Below are 22,872 nucleotides of genomic sequence, written 5' to 3'. Positions count from 1 at the left end.
GCAACTCATTTGCTGAAGCTAGTAAATCTGCTTGTGGTGCTCGATATCCTCAGTGTCAACATGATTCATCTCAGCCCTGCTCAGCGTGAGTTACATCGACGGTTGTGAAAGGGGTCTTTTACCGCCACAGCTGTGGAGTCGATCACACCGATCAGACGGATGCATACTGCCTACCCTGCACAAACAGCCTACAGATGTTTATCGGCTTTTGATGCCTCTCCATCCCCACGGGCTTATCCGAGTTACCGGATAGGCCTATTTGTTCCTGACTCCTGAGAGATGAGCTGGGCTTGATTCCATGTTTCCTCCTGACCCGTAGAGCAAGGTCTTTCTGGGAAGATGGAAATCTGATGAACTTACTAAAAGGAGAATGCATGCCACTCTGGGACCCGGGGTTATCTTGTAATGCAGATATGTTTATCTGATTGTTTGTTTATGTTCTAAGTAAACAATACCTTTTCCCCATTGCCTCATCATCTTTTGGGTATGTCAGTTCACAAGCAGACATAGCATAAACATAGAAAAAACCCCAAACAAACAAAAAAACAGGAGGCCCTTCTTACATTGGTCAGTATCCCCATTTGGAATTAGGTAATAAGTGATTTTGGATCAGCTGCCCTGTGATGCTGCAATCTTTATCTCACACCAGGAAACTAACATAAACATAAAATTCTTGAATGTTAGACGATAAAACTTTATTTGAAAAAACTTTATGTTCAGCTTTGTTTGCACAGAAGAGAAAAAAATGAGCCCTCCATCCGAAGAAAGAAGAAGAACGTGTTAGGTGGTTGGGTTGAGTGCTCAAGCTCATGTTTACGAGTTTCATCACATGATGTTTGGGTATCAAAATACATATCTTTAAAACACTTGACTCTTGCTGCCATTGGAGCAGGCAGCATGTGATGTTCAAGAGGGAGATGTTAAATCTGCTTTGCAAAGTTTCAGTAGCTGTAGGATGTGCTGTGCCGAGCTTAATTTAGCCTTAAAAGTAAGAAGATAGTACGGTGACTGTGGAAAAACACCAACGTTTGCAGCGCTTTCTTTTTGGATTAAAAGTAGACATTTCTTATCAGCGCTGTGTGGCATGAGATATGCTTATTTAGTACGGGTCCCGCCTAGTGTAATATCCTAATCATCTTTTTCTGAAGTATCCAAGGGGGTTGTAATTTTAAGAAACTTACAATCCATGACACCGTATCAAATGTAGGATGACGTGAAGACTCCAGCGACAGTTTCCCTAATACTTAAACTGTCGCTGCAGTCTTCACATCATCAGATCTTTGTCTTCTCCATGCACCTTGGAAGTAGGTGAAGTCGTGCCATAAAAATTTATTGGACATGTAATGTAGATCTAAATGTAGAAAATACCTGGTGAGAAAAGTAATTTTAACTTTTAGAAGGACAGTATGTATGGTAGGACCGATTTGATGGATTGCATTACAATGTATGCATTTCTGTTTTGGGTTATTTTATGCTCACTTTTCCTCCATTGCCATGAGTCTGTAACACTCCTTCCACAGTTACATGAAGGTGCTTATGAGCTGCAGCTGAACTATTGAATATGTGTGGAAAGCTTAGCCTCTGAATGATGTTAAACAGGTTATAAATACGTGATTTACAATTTGTACCTCGAGGGTGTAATAAACCGCAACGAACGTACAGGTAATACCTTCCCAAGAATGTGACGTCATATTTCCTTCCTACTGAGATATTTGATATTTAGTTGTGCAAGGTGCATTATTTTGAGTAGTGAGTGAACCGAGATTTTAAATAAACTCTTATGACTGGTCTTGGACGTAATGAAATAGCCCCTGCAGGCGCATGATGCACAAGTTTAATAGCAGTGCAGGACTAAAAGAAATGGGTATTTTGAGATGTTGCTATGCTATTTTCAGTATGCGGACTGTTATATGAGTGTCACTACAGTGTTTATGTGGCTGCTGTGTGTGTGACCTTTGTAGGACACCGCCTCTGGAAGGTTTGGAGATGACAGCTCCTCCATAACTAATGAACCCCCCCCCCTTCGGCTTCAAGCACAGATTTCTCTGGCATCTCGCAGGTGGGTGTTGTCTCACTTCTGACCTTTTAAGGCAGAGCTGATAGAGGTTTGTCACCTGGGTCATGTCGACCTCATAACTGTGCCCCATTGTGTTTATTAGGAATTTGTGCTTGGCTACAAAGATGTAGAGATGCATGAAATTCTTTGTAATATGAACAGAGCAAGAAAAATTCAGCTAAATCACTGAATGCGTGCCCATTAACAGATGCCCAGTAGATATATAAGCCCTCATTTTTACACAAAGCATTTTTTTCTGCTTTTAACATACAAAGCCAGAGTAATGTGTGCAATATAAACATTTTGTGAGGATATGTGCCAAGAATAAAAATATCTCGGAAACCAGAACTAAACAGGCAGTCTGACCCTCGGACATGATTAGGGAACATCTCTCATGTTTTTTTTCACTAGAAATTATGGGTTATGGCTGGGTTGCACTGAAATTAAACAGGAAGTGCTTTTAGCATCACTGATTTTTATGTTTTGTCGCCTTCCTTAAAAAAAAATTAAGTTAAAGATTAGTAAAGCAAAGTTTATGCCAAACTACATGAGAAGTAGTTTAAATGATATTTCAGTGGACAAAAATCAATAGTATAAATGCACAAGTTTACTTAAAACAGATAAAAATATGCTATTCCTTTTAAAAAGAAGATCAAGCAGACCGATTGAAAAGAATATAAATAATATTATCATGAATTGCTAATTACTGTCTGAGAGTGTGTTGGGGTGGTAAAGTGGTCACAACCTTTTTAGATTTATTATATCTATGTATTCACCAAATTAGCATTTAAAGTCTTGTTGTAAAGTAAAACCTTGCCATGGCTGGTTTCTTTTTTCAATACTGACTGCATTACCATTGAAAATAATGAATATATGAACGCTGAACTGAAGGCTCTTGTGCATGGCTGCTATATTTAACCTTTATCTTGTTACCTAGCTCATATTGTAGAACAACTGTTTCACCATCCTTTATAGGGATTTAAAAAGGTGTATCTATTCTCAGTTGCTGTGGATCATTGTTTCTATCACAGAAATGAACCAGCTGTTTTCGGTGTTCACTGTCTGGGCACAGTGACAATACTGCTCAGGTTTGAATCTATTAAACTGGTAAATGGGAGCTCTTTTTTTGGTTAGGTTTACGAAGACAAATGCTTTGAACTTAAGAACTGATTACTATGTACTACTATAGATATAACAATCACTGAAACTGTGTAAGCAACGACCTAGATTTGGTTTGTAGTTTTGATTCAGGAGGGGTTGTGACTCTGCTGTGAAAGCGCAGCTGTAGACAAAGTATAATACGGCCATCTAGTGGAGACAGGAAACGACAGCAACATTAGACTAAAAGGTTATGTCTTTAAAAACGAAGCAGATTTTATTATATTCTAATTTTTGTTTTCGTACCTTTTTACTACTAAAGTCGAACACGACGAAACAGCGAATTTGTAAACAGGGAGGCGCGTTCCATCAAGCTTTTGTTCTGAAAGTCTACAGGAAGTCCCACTCTGAAAACATTACTTGACGCTCGTGCCCTTGCGGTTACCAGGGGCAACATGAGCACCAGATGACAACTCACAGTTAGTAATCTAAAGTTGATCTCTAACTCGAAAATTGCATTACTGTTTTCACTGCTCTGTGTTGTTGAATTACCACTAAGCGGAAATGCCACCAAAGGGAGCTAAAAAGGGCTCTGCTAAAAAGTCCAGTACTGATGGAGGCGCAGTAAACAACAACTGGGAGACTGGTCTCATCAAAGCAGAGTTTGAAGAGGTTTGTCGTCTCACTGACCACTTTATTTGGCTGAACTTAAATAGTTTGTTGGAAACATTTATATGTTTTTCACACAGAGTGAATCTCGCAGTTTTCTCATAAGGCGTTAGCCGAGTCTAAGGGCAGGTTGATGGGTGCGCGCGTGCGATTAGCCAGATCAGGTAGCTTCGATTTTTCAGATCGGAAGTTATAATTTCGACATCCCTAAATGTCATTAGTAAAAGTTGTTGCAGTGGGACTTATGCTTCTTAAACGCTTTTTCTTTTTCTTTCTTTTTTTCATTTGTCTTAGCATAAATTGCACCACCACTGAGCCTAAGGCGAGCTGTCAGATACTGCAAAGCAAATATGTATAAATATGATATGAGATAATGTAACCTGTGACTGGGGTGTATTGCAGTGATATGTCGTAAAACGTATTGCCCTTCCCAGGATTCGTGGCAGGCATGTGTGTCTTTTGTGGTTGGGAGAGGTCCGCAGGAGGAGGAACTGATCCAGGCTTTGGCCTTGGCTGTACAGGAACCACAACGCAAACTTTTCACCTTGCTAACTTGGGACGACACGCTTGCAAAGGTACTCCATCTTTGATTGAACTTCCTTTATATTAAAGGGACCTGTGGTGTTGATATACCACATTTTATATTTTATTTTGGACTCTACTAGACTAGCTTTACATCATTTACAGTTAAAAATGAGCCTACTTTGTCTCAAACGTCGCATGGCTGTGTTAGTGAATGCGTCATGATGCTAATGCCTACCAGCAAGAAGGTCGTGGGTTCGAATCCATCAGCAGGATGAGCCCTTTGGGTGGGTGTTTGAACCTACCTGGCTTTCTTTCTGGGTGCTCAAGGTTTCTCCAACATTTCAAAGTGCGTCCCTTTTAGGTGAGCATGTGGTAGTCCTCGTATTTGACTGGGAACCTGTACAGAGTTGACTCAACAGTTGCGCTTAAAACTGGGATGGACCTTCCAGAGCTGTGTTTAATATTGCTTATAGCTTAATAATGTATCATTTATGGTATATTTGGTAAAGTAAAATCCTTCCTCTTTACAGATCCATGAGCTGGGGAATCCCAAAGCAAAAAAACCCGACGATGCCCCCATGTTCTATCAGGTATGCTTTGGAAATTTTTACAGGAGTGACTTTGTGCACCAAAGAATAATGTTTTTTTTATGTGACATGTTTCAGTGTAATGCTCATTGTTGTGTGTGTATTTATAAGTGTATGTGTTTTGTGTAGGTTACAGAGCCAGGTAAACTGCTGCTCGATGCAGGAGAGGGGATTCCCTGTGACCTGATGGCAAAAATACTGAAGTTCCAGCTGCTACTTATCAAGGCCTGTGATCAGCAGAGGTCAGATGCTAACCAGGTAAATGACTTGTTATTTAAGTGATTCTTATTCCTTTATAATTAATTAAGGTGTTGACAGGGCGTGAAATTTCGCTTTCAGTGTTATCTTACTAACACTACTAACATCTAGTTGTTTTTAAAAAAGATTTATTGTAACTCCAAATTCGTTGTATTTTTGTATTCATATCATACCCCTATAATATTACGTTCTTCATTTGTGTTTCACATGTCATGTGTACATGGCCTATACTTAATGGTCAAGTATTGTTTCATTCAAGACAGCTTTTGTACCACCAGTGATATGATTCTGAGTTGTAGATACAAAAAAAAAAAAACCAAAACATTTGAGATGTTCCTCAGAGTCATATTTTTAAAACTGTTTTATGTTTAAGGCTGAGGGGGAAAAGACAGCAGTCTCTGATAAAAAGAGAAAGGGTCCTCATACACCGGTAATACCACCCAAGGAGAAGAAGACCAAGCTGAAGCGCAGGGGTGACGTTGAGCCACCTACTTTTAAAGGTAAAAGCTGATGAAAAGCTAAAGTGGTAAAAATTAATATACTTGTTCAGGTTGTTTCGTGCTTTAAAATCTTGTGCGCACTGATTTTGTCTCTTGGTCATAGACGACGAGCCAGAGTGGGGTCCTCAGCACTATATTCTAATGCTGGGATTCTACCAGCCGCAACTGATAGCGGGGCTTGATGCCATAGGTGTTCATGTGTCTAATGTCATCAAATTGTGTTTGGAGTTCTCCCAAAATATGGAGAAGCAGCAGGATCACCAAGACAGCTGTGAGGGAAATGAACAGAGTCTCAGAGCTTGTCCAGTTTTTGATGCAGGTAAGGAGTAAACAGTAAATCTTCTGTTTGTTATCTTCAGTAAATAGTAGATTTATTGTATGTTGTAACAGAAGTATAAGACATGTATGTTTACACTGCATCATCATTTTTTCTGTGTGTATCAAAAGCTGTGCAGGAAAGGAAGTCGAATGAATTCTGGTCAGGTCTGAGATCAGTTTTGGACAGCGGGCCACCAGACTCCAGGCTCCATGATGTGGTTCAGCTCAGCTACACTGTTCCTGACTTCTTGCTTCCCTTTGACGCGCAGGACCCTGAAACTGTGGTGAGTAGATAAGTGTTTAACATATCTATTCTCATTTTTGAGTTTATTAGAATATTGCACATTATCTTGTTTTTCTGTTATCCAGTTTGAATGATATATTACATATCTGCTTTGTTTTGTTTAAGCATTACATGACATGTGACCTGCTTTTTACTTGAAATCCGTGTCTGTGTGTGGCTATGCTGTGTGTCCAGCTGGAGTTGGGAAGCCAAATCTTTGACGGTGTGGCCAGTCTTATCTATGACTGCCTAGACGTCAGAAGGCAGTATCAGCAATACCGGAACAGTGTTAAACTCATCAGTGTGCCTGCTGTTGTGAAGCACTCAGAGCCTGTGGAGGTAAATACATGTAGATACAGTTAGACACCAGTAGTTTTCTTGAATGGATTTGTTTTATAAAATAGGCTTGTAGCAGAGGATGGTTTCGATCCATCGACCTCTGGGTTATGGGCCCAGCACGCTTCCGCTGCGCCACTCTGCTTATGCCTCTGATGTGACTCAAACCCACAATCCCTGGCTTAAGAGGCCTATCCATTAGGCTTCATACACTGGTGTTAACCCACTAGGTACAAACCAGTGTTCACTACCCTGCACTTAACCCTCCGTTTTTGGCTTTATCAAAACCAAAAACAGGGGAAAAAAGATTTTCAATTACACTATCAAAATAAAAGTGTTGATATTCTGGTAGGTAAATGTGTGGGGTTTTTTTTTTAAGAGTATTGAGGAGGATAGATCTAGTCTGAAATTAATCCTCTCACAATCAGATACCACAGCTTTTTATCTAAAAACCAATCCAGATATGACCCACGACACTGGTCCTGAACCTCTACACTGACATCATTGTTTTTCTTTCTCTTTATTTGTTGATACTTGTCAGAATGGAGATGATTTTTCTGTTCCTTGTGCCAGGTTGTGTCAGCAGCTCCAACCCCACTCTCCAAGAAGAAGTCAGGTCAGGAGGAAGCCCCAGGAGACCAGGGTGAAATTTTGTTATTGTTATTGTTCCTCTGGACTATTTTGGTATAGTCTTGTTTGGCAGTTTGAATTAAAACATCCTAACGAGACCCTATCCTTTCTCTTTATTTATGGTTTCTTCTTGGTGGACAGAGAACAGGCTCCTTCCTCTCTCTCTAGATGTGGACATGTGTTACTATAACAACCTGCTGGACCTGGTTCCTCCTGAGGCCTGCTCTGTGCCTTTGATCCTGCACTGTATGTTGGAACAGGCATGTGTGCATTTGGTTTTGTGAATGTGCAGTTTTGCTCTATCTCTTACTGTGTGTGAAAGAAGCATTTCCAATTATGGTCGATGGGAAAATGTTGTGTGACTGATTAATGAATAGCTAAAATGAGGACTGAGGACATATTAGAATTTGTACAATTTGTGTCTCTAGGTGGTGATTTCTGCAGAGCAGTCCTTGTCTGCCCACCCCCATGTGGCTGAGGACTCCAAACCTCTCAGCGAGCCCTGGTTAGACCACCAGCTGGTCAGCTATATGCTCCAAAGCTTCTTGCCACTAGTACAAAAAGAAGAGGAGAGACTCTATGTATTAAACAACCTCCTAAACACAGTACAGAATGAAGAGGATAAGAAGGTATAGTTACCACTGCATAACAATACACACCTAAAAAAAATCCAAAGAACAAGTGCTGAGAAGACCACAAAAAATCGTGAAGCCTCCAGCTTAGTATGTGAAGCATTGGTGGTTCAGTGGTAGAATTCTCGCCTGCCACGCGGGAGGCCCGGGTTCGATTCCCGGCCAATGCAGCAGCTTTTTTTTTTTTTTTTTTTTTTTCTTTCCCTTCTCCTTTTAAACAGAAGGCGCCGACTCAAAGGAAGACAAGGTCGTATTTCAGTGGGCAGGATTAGTGTCAGACACTTAAAGCTGAATAGCAAATCCCCACAAGCTTTTGTGTTATGGTAATAGAGCACTTGCGGCAACATTCCCCAAGTAGGATGGGCTTGGTTGTGACGTATGGGGGATGGGTGGAGTAAAACACTCGGTTTCCTGAACATGTGACAGGAAAACCATGTCAGCTTGTTGTTTATGCATGAAAAGATTTTTTCATTTTTATAGAACAAAAGGTTTTGGTTCTCAAAACAATTGTATCTTTAATTAACTCAAACTCAAATTTAAGTCATAACTCAGTCACATGTATGCATTAATAGAAGAATCAAATTTCAAATCTAATTCATCAAAATGAATCAGATATGGATTCTTCAAGAAATACTCCAATATAATAATGCTTAACACATCCTTATTGTAGAGATTAATCAGAGCTGCGTAATGCTGAAATAACACGTACAGCACCGAGTAACCATACTACAAATACATACCAGTGCACCACCAGCAGATGGTGCTATATTCAATGTGTAACTTTAGCAGAAATATTGAGGATATTTCTGTATATATGTCTAATAAATACTAATACTAAGAAACCAGCCATGAGCTCAAAGGAAGAAAGATTTTGGAGGGTAGGACAGGATTCCTTTAAATGACTTTGCTTCCATAAGCTCCTTTTAAACATTCACTCTAATCATGAAAGGCTTGAAGCTGCTACTTTATGAACATATGCATATGCATTAAGCTGGCTTTTTATTCCTGCATACAGGAAATTCACATTACAGCACCAGCATTGTTCCACAAACCCCACAGAAAGCACAAAAACACAGTTTACACTGCTTTAGTAGGGAGATTTTCACTGAGGCCTTAAAAAACTCCAAACACTTTGCATGTTTATGATAAGTGTTCCCTCACTCAGAATCACAACTCTAGGTCTGATTAACAAGACTCTTATTTAATATATTTGACATTTTTGACATTTTAACAAATTGTTACCAGGATCTGTTGCTCATACCAGCAAAGAGAAATTTTATCTCCTGCTTAAGTGAAAACTTGATCAGAAATTAACTGCAAATAATGATGTGAACTTCTATCAGAAAAGGTTTATAAGCTCCAGTTTAATAATGAGTTCTGGGTTCTCATGTACGCTTAGAGCACAGTATACAATTTATTAATGTTGCACAAATTTATTTTCTTTGTTTATCTGTGCTAGAGGCTAGTGGCAAAATTTGGAGCAAGGGAGACTGACAAGAAGACTGAGCAACCTCTGGTTATCAGACACCATGATGAGCGGGCCCAGCGCTTCAGAGTCATCAGTGTAAGTTATTTTATTTTATTTTAAAATTAAGTTTTTATGTTGTCCATGTGTGATTTTTACAAGATGTTAAGAAAATGACTGCCTGGTTTAACAAGAGCTGCTGTGTATTTGTGTACATGCACGTGACCCTCTTAGGTGGTTCAGGATTTCGATCCGACAGAGGTGGAGTTGTCCATGATGAGACTGTCTCCGGTATGGGAGATGATCGAGTCAGTCACTCAGCAGAAAAACAGAAAATCTTGTTGGATGTCCATCAAACAACAGCTACAGCACTACTGCACAGATGGTCAGAACCTGTGCTTAAGGCCTCGAGCCAACTCAACAGTAAATGTTGGTGAGTCTTGTGATAAAGTTCTTGATTCATCGGCTTCCTACAGATGATGTGTCATGGCCGGAGGTGGAGCGTTTTTTTCATCAGAGTGTCTTTGAGGCTATGCCGCTGTCCGGCGTGGATCAGCAGGGTGTGTTACGTGGAATAGCAGATCCAGCACAGCAGCAGACATCAACAGTAATCCCCTGGGATGACCCGTTATCCTTTGCTAAACAGCAGCTTTATAACATGAGGAACAAAGGTCTGATGTTATATTAGTTAATTTATGTTATCACAGTGGCTTACATGCATGTTACATTTTACAATTCACTCATGAAACTCCCTACATAATGGCTTTACTTCACTATTTTTATTTTAACTATAGATCCAACATTTCTTACTGAAGAGCCTTCCAACAGAGAGGTATTATTCTTATATTTATCTCTCTCTCTCTTTTTTTTTTTTTAGCTTGCTTTAATTTAAAAAAAAGAAAAGAAAAGAAAAAGAAAACAACAATGGATCCTGTATTTTTCCCCCAGGAGCAGAGTGGTAGAGTGTGTAGCCACCTGGACTTATCTGACATACAGAGCTGTAGGTTGAGATCTCTGTTTCACTGGCACTATGCTGAGCACCACAATGCCACCGTCCTACCTCAGGTGATATATCTGTTTTATCTTGTTAAATGTGTTAGTGGGGTCACATTAGACGTGCTGTGGTTACTACACGTTAAGTCTCCTCTACTCTGAAGCTTTAAATGTAGAATGGAAGAGTTGAAAATGGATTTACTGAGCAAACTAAACAAAGTTGAGGCTATACTCTGCAGCAGCCATCAGAAAACCATAAAACAGCACCATTTTATGTTCTTTATGTGTTTTTACCTAAAACAGTTTGAGGCATTTGCTTGGATATTTTGACTTTCTTCTTTGGTGTAGTTGCTCCAGTTAGCATCAGAGGAATACCGCTGCTTGGACACCTTCAGAGGAAGCCATAACAACATCCTATACGTTTTTTGCCACAATCCCATGAGTCCTCAACGCCAGTCCAGGGAGTTCTGGCATGTGGCTCTTCACACCGATGTCAAGTTCAGGTGTGAAATGATGCTTGTTACAAGAGGAATAGTAAGAAATCTTTTGCTGATTGCTTCCATGGATGTACAATGTTCGTGTCATAGCAATGTGTTGGAACTGAGTACTCACTCTTGGATTCATTAAAGAGGTGTAATCTGCAGCTCCCTCTGCATTGTCCTGTCTGTCTGTACAGGAGTTACTTTGAGCATGTGGCAGATACTGTTTCACACTGGACGAGACAGGAGGAATCAAAGAGAGACACAACGCAAGACGGAAACGACACTCCAAAATCTGATTCTCCAAAAGGTATCGTACTGATAATGATCAATATGTGGCTCTACCAATGTAACCGTGCTTACCTCTGTATACATATAATATGTTTTTTTCTTCCTGGACTAGAAGAAAATACTGTTTGTTCTTCCAAGGAGGATGAGAGAATGGAAGTCTTCATCAGAAAAGGCTCCCTTAAAGTCAGTACAAGCTAACACAAATCCACACATGTGAATCTGACATGGAGAATTTCATAGACCAGTCTCATTTTTTGTATCCCTCAGATGCTTTTTCACAGAGCAGTTAAGTAATAAATTCACGAGTTCAAATTCATGGTCCAGTTCTAATAGTTCCAGTTGTCAGTATTTTATCTGTAAAGTACGTCTAGAGATAAAATAAGATTTTTCATTATATCGGGATAGAACACAGCCACATCAAACTACTTTAGAGTCACCAAAGTGTTACATGGTTACAGTATTATGGTGTTACAGGCTTGGAAGTTGGAGCAGGAGCGTCAGAAGGAAGAGGCGATACCCAAAAAGTCAAAGAAAGAGGATTTGACGAAAGATAAGCAGCAGAAAAAGGAGGATAAGTCACTCGACAACAAGAAAAAGAAAACCTCTTCTGATGGCAAGAAGAGCAGGCCGGGAACGGAAGGCAGCTCAGCCAACCCTCCCACAGAGTCAGCTATCACAACAGCACCCCCTGTGGATGAAGTTGTAGAAGTACAGCAGGCAGAGGAACCTTTCAATGTGAGAGCACACAAGCTAGAACCCATTACATAACTAAACTCGTGTTTTGGTTAAAATCTTGCTAAGTGAAACAGCTCTGTTCAGGTTAAGTAATAAATGACTCCATGCATATGGTCGTACATGTTGATGTGTGTGTCCAATGTTTAGGGTTTCATTGGCTACATCATGGATGGAAAATTGATCCATGTGTCAGGTTGTCTCCAGTACCTTTTCCCTTCTGATGGAGGACGTGTCACTGTGGAGACAGTCAGCTTTGTTCAAGGTACAGGATCTGTCTGTGTTCTTCATGCATCTAAGCAGACCTTCAAATACAAACTCACAAACAGCTTACTTAGACACTATAGAAAACTACAAACATGTGTTATATCTTAAGATAACATAAAAAGTTAAACCATTCGTACAGTTTTTCTCCCCCTCCTGCAGCTTTATTTCCCTAAGAATGAAAAAAATGTTGAAGCATTTATTAGCTTTGTTCCATTATTAGACAAATGGCACCATAAATCAATAAAAAACATAAATAAAGCAAAGGTCAAATATTCCTCAGTAACACATAGTTTTCCTCCAGGTTCCAGCCAAATGAAAGTCGTTGTGAAGAAGGATGGGCATCATTTCTACACACACATCAACCAATTTGTTGTTGATCCTGCAAAATGTCCCCCTCATAACCAAGACAATAAAAACATTGAACCAGAGAAGGACTGTAGAGGTAAAGATGCTGTCTGTTGTAATTTTAGGTTACCTTTTTATACACCTGTGTAAATACCACAGTTATTGTGAATGATGCATGATTTATAGTCTCATTTAGTGTGTGTGTGTGTGTGTGTGCGGTCTCTTTCAGTGGCAGAGCCTGTGGAGATAAAAACAGTGAAGCAGGGCTCCTTCTCAGCTGTGCTCGACAATAGAATTCGTCTTTCATACAGTTTTTACGGTCCCACGGGAGAGCGCACAGGTATTATACTCAGACATACAGTACACATTTATAAAAGAAAGTATTTTTTTATACTTAAAGTTGCAAACAGGTTAAATACAGTACTGAATAGTTAATAAACTCAGTGCTCCTGGCATTTATTAAGCCTGGAGCATCAAGTTTAAAAGGCCTTGACTGTACGGGTAGCGTAGTGTTTTTGTTTGGTCAGACCTGCACTTTAGTAACCCCTTTGCCCAGTTATCGATCCATCCTTGGCTCTTCTTCTTTCTCTTCTCTATTCGCATTTTATCTGCAAACTCAGTATTCTTTTTTAAGATTATGCAGATGGCATCCATTTCTACGCCCTAGTGAAAGACATTGAAAGAGGGCAGGATACATCAGGTGACAATTAAAGTTTTAAGATTGATTTTAATATTTTTAATCCTATTTAACTTTAAACGGGATAGGCTCCAGCTTCCTCACACCCTGAATCGGATGAGCAGAAGAAAGCACTTTGTTGCTTGGCTTGAGTTGCTACAGCTTAGTGCCTTGCTGATGGTCTGAAACTGGAACAATCCATGCCAATCACTATTTCAGACTGGTTCTTAATACTTAGCTTTTTAAAATTTATTTATTTATTTAATCACTGCATATTATATATTTCCTTTTTACTGCATTGATCATAAGCTTTAGTTCTTGTTGTCACTTGTTGTGAGCGGTTTCTGTTTAATGTCCCATGTTGAGTTAGTTTGTCTCTGTTTGATTTGTAGTCTTCTTTGTGATGTGAAAATCCCTTACATGTTATTAAAGTACTTTTTAAAAACAAAGTTATTATTATTGTTATTATAGTAATTTCCCAGGAAACCAAAGGCAAAGTACCAGAGACATCTATCCCAGACCCCATTCATCTATCTGCCTCCATCCACTGCTCCAAGGAAAAAGATGTGGCGTCAGTTCCCGCAAAGACACAAACCACATCCAGTCAGTTCAGACCTCCAGAGCCCCAGGTTAACACACATTTACTTGTTTACAGAAAATAATGTAGATTCATGTAGGCTATATGTACGTGTACACATAGATTTTAACCATAAAATATGTTCTGTCATTAGACTAAATATGTAATGTATGTCTAAGGGTTGTGAAGGCCAACCAGCAGAGCAATCAAATTTGTTCAACGGTCTCAGCCTCTCTATTCCTAATGGCCTCATGCTGCAATATCTGCGAGAAGATACACAAGGTCAGTAAGGGATGTGTTTAGAATTTATAGTACCTATGCAGTCAATTTTGCAGACTCCCGTCCTTGGTGCAAGTAGGACCCTGTTCGTGCTCGTAGAGACTCATCTGTATATCTTCTGTGCTCAAATTGACCTGCTTACCCGCTTATGTGCCGAGACTAGTGCCACATTTTGGTGGCCTATCTACAAATAGCTTGAATTTAATGAATGTGCCTTTCATGAAGTTTTAGCACAACTTTCTGCATCTACTATAATCCCATTAACCATTCTGCATAAGCTAAAGAGTCATACTCAAATATATATTACATGATTTGTGTGTGTTTTTGTGTCCATGTAAAGAAGGAGGTATTATGGTGAGACAAAGCTTTCCTCTTCATGCCAGAGGAAAGGATAGACATCTTCAGGATACATCCCTCTCCAAAGAATTGTCCCGTACTATCAGCAGCCAGGGAGCTGTGATCCGTTACATGAGAGATGGATCCACAGAGGTACACTCATTCATACTGAGGCACATATTGAAATAAATATAAAACTGACTCCAGGCAGGTAGTTCTCTAGCCTGTTTTTTCTGGCTTCTCTTATTTTTTTGTACTGCAGGTGCTGTTTGCTGATGGCTCAGTCAGTTTCAGTCAGGATTCTGGTCCAGTGTGGGTCCCTGACTCTGAGGTTCAGGAGCAAAACTCTGATCAGGAATCTGAGGACAGCAAGAAAGGTTAGACTGGTGTACCACTGAATACAAAACAGCACTTCTTCTGTCTCGTAATGCGTGTGACGGGACGCTTGCTGGGAAGATAATTAATTTTCAGTGGTACAGTTATACTCTCTTTGCATGTTGTGTCTCTGCAGAAGAGGGCTCAAAGGAGGGGACTAAGGATCACAGAGGGTGTTGGTTAACTACAACTCCATGTGGAGATCGCATCTGCACTGTTGGGACCACACACAAACACATGCCAACCACGTCCCTTCTCACTTATAAGGCTACTGACCCCATCACCCATCAGGCAAGAAAGTACTATTTCTTCTAAATTATACAGGCTACCAACATTGCAATTAAGTCCATAATACAAATGTGAGAGTTAAAAAATCCTCACGGGGCAGAAATTTCATTTCAGAGTGTTCACACTTTGATGTCCTCTGAGTACCTTGAAGTACATGATATATAGAGAGAAATGAGACTCATTCTGAAATCGTCTTATGCTTTTCATCGCTAACTTAGCTCGCTGACTCTGGCTTCTTGTGTTAGGTGATGCTGAACCGCGAGGATCTGGTGGTTTCTGTCCAGAACCCAGATGGGTCTGTAATTGTAGAACATGCAGATGGAACCAGGATCAGCAGCCTCTTGCAAGAAAGGCCAATGAATGCAAATCCACACTGTTTGCTGCGCACTGGTGACCGGCAGGCACACAGTACATTGATCAAATCCATACTCAGCAGTAGACCTGCACTTACAGATGACTACACAAACATATGCACAATATATGCAGTATACATGCTATCACCATTAAAATACATTATAATCTCTAAGCAGATTTTTATATCTGATTTATGTTCCTGTGTCATTTACTTTTCCAGGACAGCAGCCAGGGAGTGTAACCCCTAAATCAGCCTCTCAATGTGCAAGCGACTGCACTGAGTGTGTGGAAAGCATTGCTGGGGACATGGATGTCAAGGACACTTGTCTCAATGGAGACATCAGCAGGAGCAGTGCAGGGAATGCATGTGACCGGGAGGGAGCTGTTCATGTGTGCACAAATCTGAATCAGTGTGGATGTATGTGTGATGAAAAAGAAAGTACTGAAAGTAGTGTGCATACGAATAGTGAACAGGGTGTGTTTGCTGAAGAGACTGCGGCTCAGAATGTTGAGACTAAAGGGTGTGAGAAGGATGAATCAAGGATGTCTGCTAAAGAGCGGATGGTGTTGGTAGAGAAGGAGGGCTGTGCCACAGTAGTGATGTACCCAGAGCGTCAAACGGCTCATATCTTTTTAGCCGATGGAACGGTCGTCACTGGGAACAATCAAGGAGAATACGAGGTGCGTGATTTGCCAGCAGATGGCACCAAAACTTAAATAAAAGCGTGTAACTAGTGACTTTAAGACATGGACAAGGCTGCACTTTGACACTTGTTTGCAGAACCGTTGATCCATATTTGTACTTTGTACGCAAGGTGTTCCCATCCAGTGTAGGAGTCCTGTCCATCAGAAGTGATGGAACATGTGTGTACTCCTCAGACCCACTCGTAACTCCAAGTCCAAAGGGGTCTACTCCCACTGACCAGACAGGAATTTACACTATGAGTCATACGGACAAAGTGGCCTGTGAAATTACAGACCCTGATGGGAACCATCTCCAGGTCAGTTTCTCTGATCACAAGATAGTGAGCCTATGTTGCTGTGCAGGTCTTTTTTAAGGTGGTTAGCATAGAAGGAATGTGGGAATTTGGATCTATGAAATAGTTTGCTATATTCTTAAAGTCTCAAAGAAAGACCTATAATGGGAAAAAATATAAAAATTCATTAAACTTGTATTATTTTTATTTTTGGTAACATGCTGAACTTTGTTGCAGGTTATGGAGGATGGGCAGATATCTGTGCTAAACTTGAGTCCTGCTCCTAGCACGCTTAAACAAACGGAGGAAGAGCTAGAAAAGGAAGAGGACAGTGAAATGGATGGGCCTCATGAAAAACCCAGAGAGCAGTGTCCCAGGTAGCTTGGCTGATTGTGTGCAGCAACATCCACTCGTATTTCAATTGTTTTTAATTGGCCACAAGATCACAGAAAAGACAATTCACAGGGCATTTATTAAGAAAACTCTTATAAACTGTATTTGTTATTTTTTTTACTCTCTAAAAGAAAGGTAGCAGAAATGAGTGCTAAATAACTAAACTGATGTCCGGCATTGTTACTCCAAGTCTGCAAACGTATTTTGTCTTCCAGGTTGTTTCTGGTGCATGAGGATGGCTCAGGCACTGAACTGCTGAGCTCTCAAACTGTAAAGGAGCTGCTCTACCAGGCGTACTTGGACCCTACCATAGCACTGTTGAAGGAACAATTGGCAAACACACAAGGTTTAATGTCTCCTAAATCAAGAAACAACTGGATTGAATAAAATTGTTCTATGGTTTTTGTTAAAGAATGTCCCCCAAAAAACTTCCACATACTGTATGATGACAATTAACTGTCTCTAATGTTGAGTGTACTTTTCTCATTCTGTTACATCAGGAGATGGATAGGAGAAACTATTCAGTTAACCAGGAAGTAATGTGAGGTTTGTGGGTGTGTCTGTTCCAGATGAGTTTGGCATCACTATCCTAAAGCCCAGCCACCAGAGTGTGTGGTCTCAGTGGTTGCTTAACAAACAGAACCCTGAAATTACCCCTCCCAACCTCAGAAACCGCAGCTGGCATGACTTCCCCGCAGTAGAAGTATAGACATGCTTACACATATTACACACACACACAGAAAGAGAGAACAGCACTTGAAATTCATTTTCCTGATTTTGCATTCCTCTCAAATCCAGAAGAAGAGTCCAGGTCCTCCATTTGGTACTGACGTAGTGTATGATTTGGGTCTGAGAATGAGGCCTGCAGGTTCTGCAGTACATCATCGGCCTGTCAGGAGCTGCCCTAAGGTCCTGGAGTTGAGAGAACTATACCAGCACCGACCATTCACCACACCACTCAAAAATACTATAGACTCACGATTAAAGGTAAAATTATTCTTTATCATTTGTCTCCAAAATTGGATTTTGTGCTAAAATATTTGAGAAAGACATAAATCATCCCATCGATGTTACTTCAGACATACCTAGAAATTTGGCTTTTACTGCAGGAATACATCGAGAGTTTGATGGAGAGAGAGCAACGGTCAGAAAAGATGAAAGTTAAAGACCCTCGCTCTGAGGAAGAGACTGCCCATGCCAGTGATCTCATCAATCTGATTTTGGTAAGCACACACACACATACACACATATTGAGTATAACAATGATAATGTTTATAGTTTTAGGGAACACTGTGTGGCTCTTTCCCTCTACTACATACTGGCTTCTAAAAGTAAACCTCATACTATAATATACAGGACAAAAGCTGACTTATATTGCGCTTTGTAGTCTTTTCCAGAGGAAGATGATGTCAGTCACACCATTGATAGGAGGATTTCAGGTTGGTAAGACAGCATCTGTAAACCAATTCATTTAGTTATTAGAGTTGACTTGTACCTGATTTAGTCCTGGTTTGGTCTCAGAATACTGAGGGGAAAGTACACCTTTTGTTGTATGTGTCCACAGAGGATGTAGCCAGTCTGTACAGCCAAGGAATCTGTGTCCCAGCTGAACAGTCAGATGTTTCTCAAGACGTTGCCACGGCACAAAGTGACAGCTTGGAGAAATCAAACAGGCACGTGTGCTAAAATAATCTCATCTTCACTAAGGTGAAAGTTCCAGGTTTTAAACTGTGTAAATATGCTTTTGAAATGCTCTTTTTCTTTCCAGTTGTACCAAAGAAAAGAATTCAAAGTGGACTGAAAAACTTGCACAGTACAGGTAAAAACATCACTACTGATTGTGAGTAATTAACCTTAATATAGCAAAGCAGCCTTTGCAGCTTAGCCTTTTTTAGGACTTGTATAGGACTTAATCTGGACATTTGTCAGTTAAATTGGTTTGTGGTAATTGTAGAAATGGCTCTCAGCCTCTCTTTTCCTGAGTGGGTTTTATGAACAGAACTAGAGCTACTGCAATACTTCAGTACTACTAACAGAAAGATAGAAAGAAGTACTGCCACTGTTAAAGTTTGTATTTGTTCTATTTTTCTCTTTTTGTGTGTGTATTTTAGGCAGGAGATACGTGAAGAGAAGATCTACAGAGAGGCTCTGAGGAAGAGGAGTGTTGTTCCCTTTTTCCACCCAGAAAATATTCCCCTGTATGAGGTACTATATTCTCTTAACATCATCTTAAATGATTCCCAGTCGATTTTTCTCTGTGCATTATAGAAAGACACAAAGCACCGTTTCTTATTTTTTCAGAGTCTGCTACAGCAACAAATACCTGACATGAGGAGTTTGTCAATGGCTCTCCCACCATTTCCCAAGTCGGACAGTACTGAGGGCTTCCTGAAAGATGCGCCACAGGAGGACAGTAAGTTATGATACCTTTGTCAGGATTTACTAGAGGCTACCAAAGTATAACTTGTTTTAAAGATGTTTTTTTGATAGGAATCTTCCCCCCAAAAAACAAAACAACAGAATAAATTAGTCTTAATGGTGAATTCAGTGACATGAATGCTGTTTATTAAACTACATTTGTTGTGTTTGGCACTGCAGCTCCAAGGCCTTTAAACCCAACACCGTCTCAGTCTGCAAGGTAATAATTATGTTTTGAGCTGTTTCTTCTGTTTAATTTTTCACTCTGTGATTTAGCTACTTACAAAACTGCCGTCATCAGTGCTTAATGTGTGTTTTTTTTCTTAGTCATTCAGCAAGAAGTAGCAGGGTGCTAGAAAAGAGACCCACCAACCCCACACCTCAGTCTGCTGGTTTGTTTCCAACCTTCTCATGTTTTATGTTACTGTTAATTCCTGGACACCTCACCAATAATGCATCAAATATTTTTTTAGGACAGAAATAACGTCAAACCACTGTGAACATACAGACATGGACCAGTATGATCAGTCAGAAACTGCACTCTGTGAGGACAGAAGCAGAATTTTATTTAAATTTATTTAGATCGTTGAATCTCTCCCAGGACTTGATGGCTCAGTACAAAGACAAATAATACTGTATATGATTTACAATTCTATGCAAACATATGAATTATCCTGTGTGTGTCTGTGTGCGTGTACATGTCCAGGTGAAAGCAGTTGGAGGGATTCGTCTAGGAAATGCAAGTCACCACAGTTAGATGTCAGTGGAAAGCCCAGACAGACTACAGTCACACTACCATCCTCTGTCCTCGGCTCTAAATCCTGCAGTGCATCGGTACAAAATAATTTTTTGGTTTTTTTGGTTTTTTTTAGCCAAAAATGTGCTGGTCGAGTTTTTGTTTTGGGTGGTTCCCTAGTATTAAACTTGCGATTGGTTAATAGTATTACCACCTATGGGCTCAATGATTAAGAGAAACTTTGAACTCACATTCCCCTGAACCATTCCAAGAGTTCATTTTTTGTTTGTTTGTTTGTGAAAAGTAAAATGGCCCTTGAAGTGACCTTCAGAGGATCTATACATTTGTGCCATAATTATTTCATAACCTGAAGGATTTTTCTCCTCTCTCCATCATCAGTGGGGTGATTAAATCCCACTGATGATGGTGCCTTTTTATCGCTGATATCCTGTCAAATTGGGAGTGTTAAAAAAAGATGTTCCTATAATTCCATTTTTACACATACTTTATCCTATATTTTTATCACGGCACTATCAAGCTGCCAGTTTTTCATTGTTAACTTTTCTTTGTCTATGTCCTCTGTTGAAGCTCCTGCAGGCGGAGGAGCAAGTGAGGAGGAAGTGTCAAACAGGCTCTCTTTCTAATACCAGTACCATCGTCAAGGGCTTCCAGCTCATCCCATCAAGCGTAGACTTTGGCACGCTGAAGGAGGGCACCTCCTCCACCATTACTGTTGTGATGAAGAATGTTGGTTTTGACATATGCAGGTAAACAACAGACAGATAGAGACAAGTGACAAGTGATTTTAGGTTTTTTGGGGTTTTTTGTAGTCTTAGGTCTTGTTTCAATTGTCTTTTAGTACCGCGGAAAGAAATGAGGACTGTTAGGTGGAGGAAATTTATGGGTCACCTTCAAATCCAAAGGGAAAACTCTGACCTAACTATTTGTGGTTTATTTCACTCTGTCGCTGCCAGGTTCCATGTGAAACAGCCTCCTCCTGCTACAGGCCTCCGGGTCATCTACAGCCCTGGCCCTGTAAGTTTTCATTTTCATGTTTAATATGAAATAAAAATTTAATGTAATAAAATATTTATATTAATGTTCCAGCCACTGCTTTTCTACTTTAATGTTATTGAATTAATTGTATAAATGTTCAAAACAGCTGACATTTTTGGTTTGTTAAAGGGTTAAATTCTGCTTCCTTCCTTCTCATAGACATATGCGGTGTCTTGTTTTACTAGGTGGCTGCAGGTCTGCAGGTCGAACTGCAGGTTCAGCTGTTTGCAATGTGTGCTGTCCAAGCAGGGGAAGTAGAGCCAAGGAAGTTAATCTCCCAGGAAATTATCATCCCTACTGAGAAAGACATCCTCTGTCTGCCGGTCACTGCTAATATCCTTTGAGCACCTAAAGAAACACATTCAGTTTAGCTTTTAATTTTCTTACTAGAAAACAGTGTTTAAAAAAACAAAAACTTCTCTTCTCTTCTGACTTCCGAAACAATTGAGAGAAAAGTTGTGTATAAGAGATCTGCCCAGACTCAGTGAGTAACCAACACCAAAATTTCAAACATACACGTCTGAAACAGAACCAAACCCCAAATAACAAATAGAAAAGGACTGTTGCAGCTTTCTTTTGCTACACAGTGAACGGTATTTTCAAGCAATGGCAATGTCATGTCTGAAATTGCTTTTATGCGCATCATTTTTACCTGTTATTGGTAACTGCTAGCAACAAATCCATCTGAGTTTAGCACAAAATGCAAAATGAAAATAGAGTAGACCTCAGCCAGCCTACATTCACTGGTTTCACAATCGACAATCACTTGTAATACGTTACCATGTGGTAGTACTACGGTTTTGTTTTTTTGTTTTTTCTTTTGTTGTGGTGACATTGCTATAAAAAATAAAAGTAATCCACCGGGTTTTTAGCTCCACAGATGCCAGGAGTGTTTTAATTCTAGGAAATACATAAAATTGGTGGGCTGTGAGGCAGCTGCTCATTCTTTGATTCAGGATGTGTCAAACCCACGCTTAGGCAAGCGTAATGTGAGTGTGTTACATGGTGACATCGATAAGTAAAAATCTGGACTAGTTTGCAGTGTTTATTGTGGATTAGAATAACTCCTTTTGGCTTTGTAACTAAAGATGATTTACTTATATATATAAAAAAAACCTACAAGAAACAAAATACAAAAATTACAATTTAATAATAAGTTTATTTATGCATGACACATTCAGGCTGCTTGCATTTTACTTTAATATGAGATCAAACTTGTGCACTTGTTGTTGCCTAGGTTATTACTCCAGCCTCAATTTCAGGTTAAAAAAAAGGATTTCTTGTGTAACTAAGATTCAAAGTTACTGCTGATATGAAATTTCATGAAGATGAATGAAGATTCATGGCGTGTGTGTTGAAAGAAGTGATGTTGGTCCTTAAATAATTTCACCTATCCTTCCTGAGGGATTATATGAAATTTGGCTAAAGGACCATAGCAGGGTCCATAAAAAGAACATCTCCAAGGTCTTCCAGGCTTCCAGCTGGGCGGGGAACCGTCCTGATCAGTCCCGCAGTAAACACAGGTTAGTGTCTTACACCATGAAATAACATCTTTAAGATTCAGACAGAGGATGAGTCACTGATAAAACCGTTTTGTTTTCAGGACATATTAAGGACTCCAGCTTCTCTCAGTCAGTCACCTTCAACTAGATTTCACACCTTTTAAGCCTTCATCACATTATAACCATCTCACGTTTGATTATTTCCCATAATTTGTGATGTTTTATGTGAAATAAAAATATTAACCGAAGTAATTGAGGCAATTGAATTCTTATGTGTGGCCGTGTCTGCTTATAACACATTATGATAAATACCTGCGCTACCTAATTTAATTTGGCTCGTACTGTACGAGTTAGAGCCGTGCCTCCTGAGTGTGGGCGCGTGTCTAGCTCTACGGGGGAGACTCGCGCTTGTGCACGTGATCAGGTGAATAGATGGGGCGG

General features: G+C 39.9%; 1 protein-coding gene and 2 non-coding genes across 9 annotated transcripts; 2 read left to right on the top strand and 1 right to left on the bottom strand.

The window, feature by feature from the left end:
• The first annotated feature begins 3,520 nt into the window (after window positions 1-3,520).
• spag17 (sperm associated antigen 17) lies at window positions 3,521-22,694 on the top strand. Of its 7 annotated transcripts, none has more exons than XM_019348231.2 (49): window positions 3,529-3,826; window positions 4,258-4,398; window positions 4,879-4,938; window positions 5,065-5,193; window positions 5,567-5,693; window positions 5,797-6,012; window positions 6,141-6,295; window positions 6,490-6,633; window positions 7,204-7,273; window positions 7,402-7,520; window positions 7,689-7,889; window positions 9,352-9,456; window positions 9,592-9,742; window positions 9,834-10,028; window positions 10,152-10,189; window positions 10,306-10,422; window positions 10,699-10,853; window positions 11,027-11,139; window positions 11,233-11,303; window positions 11,595-11,855; window positions 12,003-12,117; window positions 12,421-12,561; window positions 12,694-12,804; window positions 13,612-13,769; window positions 13,897-13,999; window positions 14,337-14,485; window positions 14,595-14,709; window positions 14,844-14,998; window positions 15,241-15,403; window positions 15,570-16,030; window positions 16,165-16,350; window positions 16,564-16,703; window positions 16,935-17,065; window positions 17,289-17,422; window positions 17,521-17,706; window positions 17,829-17,942; window positions 18,107-18,158; window positions 18,284-18,392; window positions 18,488-18,538; window positions 18,831-18,924; window positions 19,021-19,132; window positions 19,318-19,357; window positions 19,465-19,529; window positions 19,844-19,971; window positions 20,462-20,640; window positions 20,848-20,908; window positions 21,115-21,262; window positions 22,320-22,452; window positions 22,533-22,694. In XM_019348231.2, exons 1-49 carry the CDS (start codon window positions 3,719-3,721, stop codon window positions 22,540-22,542), a joined length of 6,420 nt encoding a protein of 2,139 aa, XP_019203776.1. In that variant the 5' UTR covers window positions 3,529-3,718; the 3' UTR covers window positions 22,543-22,694. The 7 variants fall into 7 exon arrangements, 6 of the variants coding, with proteins under 6 accessions (XP_019203776.1, XP_019203782.1, XP_019203772.1 ...); XM_019348237.2 differs by having other exon boundaries at window positions 3,533-3,826; window positions 12,700-12,804; window positions 17,518-17,706; XM_019348227.2 differs by having other exon boundaries at window positions 3,535-3,826; window positions 11,236-11,303; window positions 17,518-17,706.
• On the bottom strand, window positions 6,704-6,775 carry trnam-cau (transfer RNA methionine (anticodon CAU)). Its single transcript has one exon. It is a non-coding gene; the product is annotated as a tRNA-Met (tRNA).
• trnag-gcc (transfer RNA glycine (anticodon GCC)) lies at window positions 7,992-8,062 on the top strand. The gene has a single exon. It is a non-coding gene; the product is annotated as a tRNA-Gly (tRNA).
• Window positions 22,695-22,872: the final 178 nt, after the last annotated feature.

This window comes from Oreochromis niloticus, linkage group LG3, assembly GCF_001858045.2.
Source record: "Oreochromis niloticus isolate F11D_XX linkage group LG3, O_niloticus_UMD_NMBU, whole genome shotgun sequence".
In the NCBI taxonomy this organism is placed as follows: domain Eukaryota; kingdom Metazoa; phylum Chordata; class Actinopteri; order Cichliformes; family Cichlidae; genus Oreochromis; species Oreochromis niloticus.
The sequence above is the reverse complement of the archived record's forward strand: the minus strand, read 5'-3'. Positions and strand labels throughout refer to the sequence as shown.

What these genes read in the sequence shown, in the direction of transcription:
- spag17 (XM_013275859.3), top strand. Translation starts at nt 3,719, where the DNA reads ATGCCACCAAAGGGAGCTAAAAAGGGCTCTGCTAAAAAGTCCAGTACT. An exon ending in AAGAGCCTTCCAACAGAGAG is followed by an intron (nt 10,190 to 10,305) that starts GTATTATTCTTA and finishes TTTTTCCCCCAG; the next exon opens with GAGCAGAGTGGTAGAGTGTG. An exon ending in CACACCGATGTCAAGTTCAG is followed by an intron (nt 10,854 to 11,026) that starts GTGTGAAATGAT and finishes CTGTCTGTACAG; the next exon opens with GAGTTACTTTGAGCATGTGG.